At 37.2% G+C, this 12,313-nt stretch overlaps 1 protein-coding gene across 9 annotated transcripts in view; it reads right to left on the reverse strand.

Moving 5' to 3' along the window:
* Positions 1-12,313, reverse strand: part of LOC122687327 — a 716,827-nt gene that overhangs the window by 393,646 nt on the left and 310,868 nt on the right. For 3 of the 9 annotated variants that reach the window (XR_006339102.1, XM_043892695.1, XM_043892694.1), the window contains one exon: positions 7,750-7,868. The exons of 5 other annotated variants lie outside the window; for them this stretch is intronic. Coding sequence is in view for 2 of the 4 variants with exons in the window: in XM_043892695.1 (XP_043748630.1) it covers positions 7,750-7,868 (119 nt within the window). In the remaining 2 variants the exon portion in view is untranslated. Of the gene's footprint in view, positions 1-3,507; positions 5,976-7,749; positions 7,869-9,851; positions 9,880-12,313 lie in introns of those variants that run through there. One more of the 9 variants, XR_006339111.1, reaches the window with a different exon arrangement.

A 12,313-nucleotide genomic window follows, 5' to 3' on the forward strand; every position in this document is an offset into this window, starting at 1 on the left:
TATAGCTCCTGGAGAATTGCTTTCTTTCTAATTAGTGTACATGGTCATTTAAAGCAAACATGCCTAAACTGATTTTGCAACATAGGATCCAAGAGAAATTAAGAGTATAGTATTTGTCAAAGTTGCATTAAAATATCATTCTTTTTAAACAAGGAAAACCTTACAAGAGTGATTCTATCTCACTGACTCTAGTATAAGCAAAAAATTATTATATAACCATTTTAATATTCCCCCAAAATTATGCACAATAAAAATGCTACCTTGAAATTATTATATGAGATCCTATTACAAATGGTTCCTCTCATTTTTCAAAAAAGACTTAATTTTTATAAACTTTATCATATCCTCAAAATTATCAAAATATTTGCTTTTAGGAGTTCTCTTGCACAAAGCATAGCTCAGTAAACAAAAGAAATATGTCCATTGTGCAATCCATTTACACATAACAGAACCATCATATCGATCATTTTTAAATATCAAAACTAAGATAATCTTTACTTTCATAAATTATTTGAAAGCACAAGATAAGCCCCTGTATAGCAACATTAATGGTAGTTGAATAAATTATCTTTCCTTTATTTTATAAATGAGGATAGTTTCCTTTTACACATCGATTTCAAGCACTGCAAGTTACATATCTCCCGATTTCCTCGTAAAATAAATGAAAACCTTCAAGAAAGGCACTATTTACAATTGTCTCAGATATAATTTTTAAAATATATTTGTTATTCAAATACATTCTGTCCATTCCATATAAAAGGGATAACTCAAATTTAAATAAAATAATTTGTTTTTTTAAATCAAAACACTATGTCATTTATGCAAATCACATGACCATGAAATTCTGGACTTTGGGAAAGCTTTCTCCACTTAAAAAAACACAGCTCAAATTTTGTTTCAATAATTTTCTTTCCAAAAAATATTATGAGGACATGCTCCTCTGTTAGTAGTCAGTGATGATTTTACTGTCACTATTGTTAATAAAATTCCCTTTCTCATGATAGAAAGTAGTTCCTAGACCTGGGCTTTCGTCAAACACAGTCTGTAAATAAAATCTGAGATATGAAGATACCCTTGTATGTTTTAAGGGGTCCTACACATTTCTGCCCAAGGGGTCACAAAGAGTCACATATGACGGAGCAACTGAAGGAAAACAGCAACAACAATAAAATGTTTCTGACCAGGAAGGGGGCTCTTTTGTGCTATATTTCTTTCATAAGCAAGTTTAGGCCAATGAACCCAACGTTAAAGTCTCTAGATAGACTGTCACTACCTAGGAGACATTCTTCTTCAACACAGAACTCAATCTCTGATCATCATAGTAGCCTTGAGTGGGGTTACTGTTGAGCTGTGCTTTCTCGTGCTTTATGGTCTTCGCAACTGAAAGCATCTAATTCTATTCCTTTCTTATCTGCCTGCTAGACTACCTTTTTCAAACTGAACAGGAACCACAGCCAAAGATGATTTGCAAAAATCATGCTCTGGGCCCACATGAACTTGGAGCAAATTCAAAACAAGGAGGGAAAAGTTAGGTAGACTAAGCTTTTCTGATAGCAATTCAGAAGAAAGACATCAGAAGGGACTGGGGCGCACAGATTCATTTAGAGTGAAGGTTAGCTTGAGCCATTCATAATACAACTTCTTAAAAACTAGAAAAGACATTTCAAGTAAATGGGCTAAAACACAAAAAAAAGATAAGAATTACTTTATGTTTAAATGCAGGTAAGTCATATATGCACTACTGATGATATGTATAAAATACATAACCAACGAGAACCTCCTGTAGAGCACAGAGAACTCTAGTCGGTGCTCTGTGGTGTCTTTTTTTTTCTTAATTTTTTTAAAAAATTAATTAATTAATTTATTTATTTATTTTTTCAGGGGGTTTTGTCATACATTGACATGAATCAGCAATAGATTTAAACGTATTCCCCATCCCGATCCCCCCTCCCACCTCCCTCTCCACCTGATTCCTCTGGGTCTTCCCATTGCACCAGACATCTGTGGTGTCTTAATGGGAAGGAAATCCAAAAAAGAGGGGATATATGTATACATATAGCTGATTCCCAGGTGGTGCTAGTGGTGAAGAAGCCACCTGCCAATCCATAGGAGACACAAGGAACATGGGTTAGATCCCTGGGAAGAGAAGATTTCCTGGAGGAGGAAATGGCAACCCACTCCAGCATTCTTGTCTGGAAAATTCTATGGGCAGAGGAGCCTGGTGGTCTAAAGTCCATGGGGCCATGAATGAGCAACTGAACACATACAAACGTACACACACACACACACAGTTGATTCACCTTGCTGTACGATAGAAAATAACACAACATTGTAAAGCAACTATACTCCCATAATTTAAAAATAAATAAACACACGCAAGCAAACTAAAAACACCTGTGGGTTGATCTGTATATGCTTATTAGCTTTGATTTTAACTTAACATGCTATTTTCAAATGTTCCCAAGAAATCGCACAGGGACTTCCTAAAAACAATGGCTTTTAAACTCGCATCCCTAAAATAGTATTTAATATTTTAAGTTTCATATTCAATTCATAAATGGGCTCATCTTTCACTTTCTATTCAAGTTTGTCTGGAATGCAGGGTTTCCTAAAGGAAGATCACACTCACTAACTATATTTTCTTAGTATCTTTATTTTTCTTCAACATTTGAAAAACAAATTGGGCTAAAATGTGTAATTAAGTTTTCCTTTATACATTAAACTTTGTCCATGGAAGTTCAGCTTTTGTATGTCCAATATTTTCTTTATTGAAGAGATTTTAAAGAAATCTAAGTAATATAATTTACTGTTACTTTTCCACTGGCTGAATCACATTTTGAAAAAAAAATTATGAACTAAAACTGATAAATTTATCACATTATAGAAAAATATAATATTTCCTAAGTGGGCAGTGAAAACTTTATATGCTTTCATTGTTGATCTGGACTGTAGATGCAATGCAGTTTATTAGCTATATTGTTCTCTAATCAAAGAAAATATGTGTCATTCTGACTTTAGGAGAAAATCTCTCAGCCAATATGATTCCTCAGAGTAAAGTCTCAAGTTCTAATCTGTTTCTAGGTGCCCACTGCCCTGGCTCACACTTCTCAATTTCTACCTAATTTGAAAAATAAAATTGAGATATTTGGAGTATTATAGTCTTTGCTATCAAAAGCCACAATACCTCAATTGTATGTATTTGACTATGAATCACTGTTTTAAAAATGGGAAAAAAAACTGACATTTCCACCTATGTTTTACTTTTAAAAGCTGATAAAAAATTTTTAACATGATAGTATTTGTATAAAGTGTTATTTCTTCCATTCAGACTCAAAAAATGAAAATGAAATGTTAATCGCTCAGTCATGTCCGACTGTTTGTGATCCCATGGACTGGGGCTCACCACGCTCCTCTGTCCATGGGATTTTCCAGGCAAGAATACTGGTGTGGGTTGCCACGCTCTCCTTCAGAGGATCTTCTCAACCCACGGATCAAACCTGGGTCTCCTGAATTGCAGGCAGATGCTTTACTGTCTGAGCACCAGAGAAGCTCCTGACCAAAAAATGTTATATATAATTTAAAAGATTAATATGATAAGCCTTGAAAACTTGCAACAAACTGGCAACTGTTCTTTGGGGTTGTGGATCATTTAATACAGATCTGTTGTCAAAACAGTCATTTCTGAGATAACTAATAAAGTGAAATAGATACTGACAATATTTTATATCAAGTCTTAAATCCACTCATTCAGCCGACTAACATGTTTTAATTGCCTTTGTGCCTTCCCAGGTTTTGAGGACAGTGTCCATTCAACAAATATTTGTTGCATATCTATTCAGCAATGTTCTGGATGCTAAACTTGTAATTATAAATTTCTAAAAAGCAATTATGTGCTATGACGTAGAATAAGGAGACTGAGAAGGAGGCGTGAGTTCAGGATTTCCCAGACAAGCACACTGGAGTGGGTTCCACTTCCTGCCCCAGGGACTCTTCCCAACCCAGGGGTCTAACCCACATCTCCTGTGTCTCCTGCATCGACAGGCGGATTCCTCAGCACTGAGCCACCTAGGAAACCCTTCTACATAGAGAAGGTAGTCGGCAAAGGCCAAGAGGAAAGGTCTCCAGAGGCAAAAGGTGAAATGAGATTTAAAAATTGAGAATGACCAAGCCATGGGAAGAACCGCATTCGGTTTCTCCACTAGAATGTGAGGAACCCAAGGCAGGAAGACTCCCAGCATATCGGAAGCAATATATGGAGATCAGGGCTGCTAGAACCAGCCAGAGGCCAGAGGAGGACGGACTTGAGGCCAGCTGGGATGCAGGAGCAGGAACTCACCGCTCAAGGACTAATAGGCCTGTGGGGAGGAGTTTGGATCTTATTCCCAGGGTAGCGGGAGCCTCCTGAGATAAAATCTCTCAGGAATGAGATGATAGATTCGAAAACTTTTTAACACCTGTAAATTCTGGGACCATCAAGTAAAAATTCTGGGACCATCAAGGATGACTTAATATATTAAGCAGTGGTTATTAACAATATAAAAAAATAATCCTGGATCATCTGGGGTATAATTCAGGCTTCCTAAATCTTCTTAACTGAAAAACTGCACACTTGGGATATTAGTTTATGGTTTTTGTTCCCTGGAGCTAATTAAGTATCTGCCTAAAAGTAAATGCTAATGTGGATTGCTTCAGCTCTCAGGTGAGGTACTTGCTCCTAGAAGCCAAAATAGGTAACATTTTCTACCAAGAATGGCTGCATCCTATGCATCCTTTGACTAGTCACATGGTAAAATAATTTGCCAAGGAGATTATTTTATATTTAACTGTATCAGCTATTTAAATATTCAGTTGAAAAGTTTAAGGGCATCACAACACATTAAAAAGACTGAATCAGGTATTTTAAGTTTATTAACAACTGATGAATTGAATAAATACATATTACTTTTGATGCTACAAATAAGTACAATACTATTTTCTACTGAACAATAACCAGGAATGTTGAATTAAAATACCATTTCAGTTTTAAGAATTTTTAACTGATTAGATCTATCAGATGAAGATAAAAATACATTCATTAAAACCAAAAGGAGCTCCAAAGATTAGATAAGCAGTTGGAATAAATATTAGTAATCTATGACCAAAATCACAACTTTGAAATTAATAAAACACTACTATTAAGCTAAATTACAAGGTGTTTCTGCCAACTGAGATACTTAATCACAAGTTTTATTGTACTTTTTCAGCCCCTTAAAGACAAATGATTACAGGACTGTAAATTCTAGATATTAAAATACATGATTAACAGCAACATGCTTTAAATTACCATGGAAGTGCTGTAGTTGACATTTTTAATTGGAGCTTCCCTTTAGTGAATTTCTCACCAAACAAATATCTTTCACCTCTTAAAAGAATAATAACTAGATTCACCCCTTCCTGGAGATTTATATTTAACCATGTAAAAGATGAAAATAAGGCCACAAGGAATGCTTAATACACTTATTTGTAGAATTTTTCACTTAATGTCAAGTGCAGTTTTATAAATGCAATCAATATTTTGGTTTCCATTGAAAACTTTTTTGATGAGTCATCTATACTTCTTTACATACTAAAATGCCTTTTAAATAACCAATTTGACAAATTAAATAAAAAACCAGAGAGTTAAACTTGTCACTTTATAGACGCTCTTATCTATTTTATATAACTAATGGTGCACTACATTAAAAGATTTTTACTGGGGTAACAACATATGAGATAGTAGATTCCAAAGCGAGTTGTGAGACAGACCTCCTTATAGAATATCAAAGCAGGTGACTCCGTACACACAGAAAAGGCTTGGAGTTGTGAGAGGGTTTTCTGAAGATTTCTTTCAGGAGCATTGTGTCTACCCCTCCAATCAATTTTAGTGGTGGAGTTTCCGTAGGAACACTTGGAGAGTTGAAGCTGGGAGGCCGAGCTCAACTGTCTTTTACTCCTGCCTGGACAACATAAATGACACACGTGGATGAGCTAGTTGCTTTCGTGTCAGATTAAAGAAGAGCTTCCTATAATGCTGACATGTGCTTGACTTTCCAGAGTTCATTCTTGCAAAAAATGCATGAGAATGACCCATGGAACAATGAAGAACAGCTGCCTAGAGAAGCACCTGGAAGGACGTTGGAAGCCATGAGAGAGTTTGTGTGGAAAAGATCCCCCCAAAATGCAAGCTGATATTGGCACAGCTAAGAGAGAAAAATATATTAGTCCATGCACAGGAAGTGCAACTGAATGGCCATAGTGGGGACCTCTGATGTGCATCTAAAAGCACCCCAAGAGCTTAAGACAACTACCCACCTTAGAGAGTATGAAGTCACTTTAATACAATAACAGTCAAATGAAAACTTTCTGATACTTGTTTTCTTCCCTACTGCAACTTTGTTACTGTATTTTAGAAATTTCCCTTAGAAAGATGCTGAAGGAGCAATATAAGCCTTAAGTGGGGAAGAAGAGAAGGCTCTCCCTTTTGCTTCCTGGGCCATGGACATCTTACCTACAGCAGATCTCTTCTGGGCAAAAGGAGAGATGAATTTAGATGGATTAGGCAGCAGACAATTTATGCAATGCCTCTAGGACATTTGAAAAAAAGTACTTAATCTACTAGAGCTGTTACAGATTCACAGCAAAATTGAGTGGCGGGTACAGAGATTTCTCAATATGTCTGCCCCTACATTCATACTTCCCTCATTATCAACCTCACTCACTAGAGTGGTACACTTTTTACAACTGATGGACCTACATCGACAGATTATTATACTGGAGGTTCGTGAAGATTCACTCTTTGCGTTGAGCATTCTGTGGCTTTGGACAAACATATAACAATATTTATCCACCACTGAAATTATATGACACATATGACACATGAAGTATATGTGTGATACTGTGCTGTGCTTAGTCGCTCAGCCATGTCCAAATCTTTGTGACCCCATGGACTGTAGCCCACCAAGCTTCTCTGTCCATGGGGATTCTCCAGGCAAGAATACTGGAGTGGGTAGTCATTCCCTTCTCCAGGAGATCTTCCCAATCCAGAGATCGACTCAGGTCTCCCACACTGCAGGCGGATTCTTTACCGACTGAGCCACCAGGGAAGCCCTTATAACTGTGTGATGCTACCGTATGTAACATAATGGTGGTTCAGTGGCAAAGAATCCACCTGCCAATGCAAGAGATGAGGGTTTGATCCCTGAGTTGAGAAAATCCCCTGGAGAAGAAAATGGCAACCAACTCCAGTATTCTTACCTGTGAAATATTATGGACAGAAGACACTGGTGGGCTACAGTCCATGGGGTCACAAAAGAGCTGGAAATGACTTAGTGACTAAACAACAACAGCAACATATTATTATATATACCATAATATCAAAATACAGAAGCGTTTTACTACCCTAAAGTCCTCTGTGCTCCATCTATTCACACCTAGCCTCTGGCAACCATTGATTTTTTTTTTCCTGTTTCTTTATCTTAATAGTCTCCAGAACACCATGAAGTGGAAATCACACAGCATATAGCCTTTGTAGATTGGCTTCTTTCACTTAGTAATATACATTTAAGGTTCCTCCATATCTTTTCATGACTTGATAGCTTGTTTCATTTTAGCATTGAATAGTATTCCATTTCTGGATGTGTTTTAGGTCCTTCAATCTGTGTGCAATGGAAAGACTTGGAAAATCTTAAGGGAAGAGTGACATAATGAGATTTACGATTTAAAAATACAAACCCGGCTTGAGTATGAGGAAGAGGCTGGAGAGGGATAAGGAGAAATTCCAGGAACAGTCGGGGCGCTATTGCAGTGCTTCTGGTCTGAGAGGACAGAGCCACATTCTGGGGTGGTGGCAGCTGAGACGAACAGAATGAGACGCTTTAAAGACACATTTATGAGGTAGAAGTAATAGCACTCACTGATGAATCAGACTTAGGGAATTATAAAAAGAGAAGTCCAGGGTGACTTTTGGGTTTTTGGCTTAAGCAATTGGGTGAATGAGGGTATTTAACAAGGGTGGGTGCTGAAATGAGGCTGGAAGCATTTCTACTGGAGAAGGTTGATGCCAGGCCAAAAAGTCAGCCCCTCATAAAATTCTATTAGAGGAATATAAAAGTCCTCACCAAACATAAATTTCATTTCTATCCCCCTGCAAATTGCTGGCCACTCCTCCTAGGCTCCAGAGATATGAATAATGCCCTTAATAATGCTGCATAATTTCCAAAAATCCTTAATTGCCCACTGATGTGTTTCCACTGTCTAAACCATCTTCTTGATGGTGTTTTCTGTCACTCCTAAACTTGACATTTTATATCCAACAATACCCGCAGTTTTCTTTTTCTTTTTTTAACTTTATTTTTGTTTGTAAACTTCTGTTATTTGCAAACATTTATGTCAGTGAAAGGGGCTTCCCTGATGGCTCAGTGGTAAAGAACCCGCCTCCAAATGCAGGAGACACAGGTTCAATCCCTGGGTCGAAAAGATCCCCTGGAGAAGAAAATGGCAACCGACCCAGTATACTTGCCGGGGAAACCCAGGGACAGAGGAGCCTGGCGGGTTGCAGGCTGTTAAAAATGACTTAGCAACTCAATAAAAACAATAGCAACATGTCAACTACAACAGGTCAAATTGTTTGCTGGAACCCTAAATAAATAGCAAAAATGGTGTCCATAATAGAGTGTTAGGATCATTTATGGTAGGTTATGTTCATAACTGGGGCTTCCCTGGTAGCTCAGGTAGTAAAGCATCTGCCTGCAATGCAGGAGACCTGGGTTCAATCCCTGGGTCGGGAAGATCTCCTGGAGAAGGAAATGGCAACCCACTCCAGTATTCTTGCCTGGAGAATTCCATGGACAGAGGAGCCTGGTAGGCTATAGTCTATGGGATCGCAAAGAGTCGGACACAACTGAGCGACTTCACTTCACTTCTTCTTCTTCTTCATGTTCATAACTATTGGCTAACAGTGTAGAGTTCATCATATTGGCTCTCATTGTTAAAAGTTTAAAATAGCATTCAGAGCATATAAATAATAGGTTATAATATTCTTCTTTCTACAAATATTTTATTTTTTTATAAAAATTATTGAGAGACTAATAGCATTAAAATCAGTCATCAATACAAATGTTAGTTTCTTGGTTTTGATAATTGAACTCCACATATATAAGATATTAATGTTAGAGGAAGCGGGGTTAAGGGTATATGGAAAATCTATGTACTATTCTGTAACATTTATGCAGGTATGTGTGTGTGTTAGTTGCTCAGTTGTGTCTGCCTCTGCAACCCCATGGACTAAAGCCCGCCAGGCTCCTCTGTCCGTGGAATTCTCCAGGCAAGAATACTGTAGTAGAGAGCCATTCCCTTCTCCAGAGGATATTCCCAATCTGGGGATCAAACCCAGGTCTCCCACATCACAGTCAAATTCTTTACCATCTGAGCCACCAGGGAAACCTGTTCTATAGGTTTAAACTTATCTTAAAAAGTTAAATTGCTTTATTTAAAGTGGATAACCAACAAGAACTTACTATATAGGACAGAGAACTCTGCTCAATGTTATACGCAGCACATATGGGAGGGGAGTTTGGGGGAGAATGGATACATGTATATGTATGGCTAAGTCCCTTCTCGGTTCACCTGAAACCATCGCAGCATTGTTAACTGGCTACACCCCAATATAAAATAAAAAATGCTAAGAAGCAAATCATCATTGCCAGGGCAGAGTTAAAGGGTAGTATGTATCCGGGATATCTGAAAAAAACAGATATTTAAACACCAGCATTAAAGGGCTTTAATTCAGTATTATGTCTTTACACATTCTTGATTAAATACATGAGTTCACTTACATTTGCAAATCAAATCTGTTTAAATCATCTGAAATAAAACAGGGATATGTGAATAAATAGATGACTGTATGTCTTGAAGCTTAATGAATAAACAGAAATTCATACTGTCTTAAAGAATTGTAAAGGAGCTAAAAACCCATCATAAATGTAAAGGCAAACTTGCTCAACAGTATAGATCTTCTTGCCCATGTTCTTAAGAAGAAATATATTTTATAAATTCCCTGAGTTCAAGGATGTCTTTTGGCTTTACCCAATCTGTTCATCACAAAATCATTTTTCTGTTAATTCAGGGATAAAACTTTAGAGTCCTCTTTAACTCTTCTTTCTCCATTTTTTCTTTCATCTGAACAGTTCCTATAGCATGCCAAGCCTTGATCTTCCTTATCTTTGTGAAGTCGTTATTGCTTCTCTAAGATCTTACACAAGAATCTTCTTTTAATACTTCCCGGGTGGTCCTGTGGTTAAGGACCCATCTGGCAATACAGGGGGCCCTGGTTTGATCCCTGTTCCAGCAAGATCCCACATATTGTGCAGCATCTAAGTCCATGCACCACAACTATTGAGCCCATACTCTGTAACTAGGGAAGGCCTGCGCACAGCAAAGAAGCCCTAGAACAGTTAAAAACTGATTGATTTTTAAAAACAAATTTTCTTCTAAATACCATCCTCACTTCCCCTCACTCAGATGATCCATTCTACACACATAAGACAAAGCCTTCACTATAAATTATACACAGATCTGGTCATGTTCAAAAGTCTTCAAGGAAACCATATTACTTTGAAAAAGAAAGGAAAACAGAAAAATGCAAACTCCTATAGAATTTGGTCTACATCACGAGTCCTTTGTATCTTATCAAGTTCAAGGCATCCCCTTCTTTCCATGTATGTTCCCTGCCCTCCTGCCAAAATGAATTGTCTACCGTCCCTTGAAGAGGCTCTGCCTTTGTTTTTCCAACCGTCCCTTCATTCATGTTCATTCCCTTCAGCTGAAATTTTTCACTTTTTCAGTTGTTCAAAAGACCAGCCTTAACACAGACAACTAGGATGTGACATTAACATGACAGAGTGGTCTTGCCATTGAAGGGTTCCAAATGAAAGACGGCTTCACCCACGGAACTTCTCTGATCTACCTGTTAGTATGTAGACTTTTCTTCCTTTGACCTGCCTTCCTTGTTAAGGCATCAGTATGACTGTAACCTGATATATACACTGATACTGTGCTCCCAGTTGCTTTCAAATAGTCTGAAATTTTTGACAACTATATTTTCCATCAGAGAAGTGGGTGCTCAATAAAGATCAATAGAATAAAATCTAGCACTGAAGGTGCTCTCTAAGCAGAACTTCCTGATCAACTCCTCCCTTTCCTACCCTGACCTCCTCACCACAACAAATTTACCCAAATATCTTTTTAGACTTAAAATATTCACAAACATGCTACTTGGACCATAGTAATATTTTAGAATTTAAATGGACAATCATCAGTGAACTACAATTAAATGTAGTACTTTATTAAAATGTGAATTAGCAATATTCAGTGAGCTATGATTAAATACGACATGGTTATCATGGTTTTTCTATTATAGAAACCGTATGTCTCACTTATTCTGCATACTGCTCAAGCTTCCAGTTGAAGGAAAGCATAACTGAGCTGAAACCATGGACCTATCTTCAGTTCATCCTATTCAGAATCCTGTTCTGTCATCATATTCACCATCTAATATTTACCAGGCCCCTGCCTATGATTGTTTGGGTGCTCTCTAGAAGGGACACCACCTAGCAAGATGAGGCTGAAATCCAGCTCATACTCTGCTCACCAAAACACAAGCACAAGCCCAATTACACTAGCAAATGTGCATGCGGTACCTGCACAGAGGAAAGGGTACCTTTTTATAATTCACACAAAGTGTAAGTGGGGATTAATCTAGTCAATGAACTTTAATATATTGTATAGAAAAACTTTTCAATACTGAAATCCTTGGTGTGTGTGTGTTTTAATCCAATTTTCCTGATAGGAGTACAACTTTCATCTAAGTGTATTTCAACATAGAAGCAGTGAGGAATTGCTTTTATGAATTATTCTTATCTATAATCATGATCAAAATAATCATAATTATTCTATGAATTAAACATATACACTCTGGCTTGAAATAATAAAAAGATACATTAGGTCATTGGGTCAATTTCTTTTCCAAAATGAGACTGTTCTCTCCTGCGTAATTTTCATTGTTTCTCCTACATGAGTTTAAACACTTTAAGCTATAGTTCTTATTCTATTTCTCAAGGGTGTATATTCAAATCACAAAGTCCCTGGTAATAACTGAAGGGTAGGTATTTTTGTTTTTTGGTGAAGTACTCTGACCTGAATTCAGGGAACTTTCATATTACTCTTATAATTATCATCAACATCATTGCTGTTACAATGATCAGTATCATCTATATTAGCCAATGATAGTGTTTATAAT

This window comes from Cervus elaphus, chromosome 31, assembly GCF_910594005.1.
Source record: "Cervus elaphus chromosome 31, mCerEla1.1, whole genome shotgun sequence".
Classification (NCBI taxonomy): domain Eukaryota; kingdom Metazoa; phylum Chordata; class Mammalia; order Artiodactyla; family Cervidae; genus Cervus; species Cervus elaphus.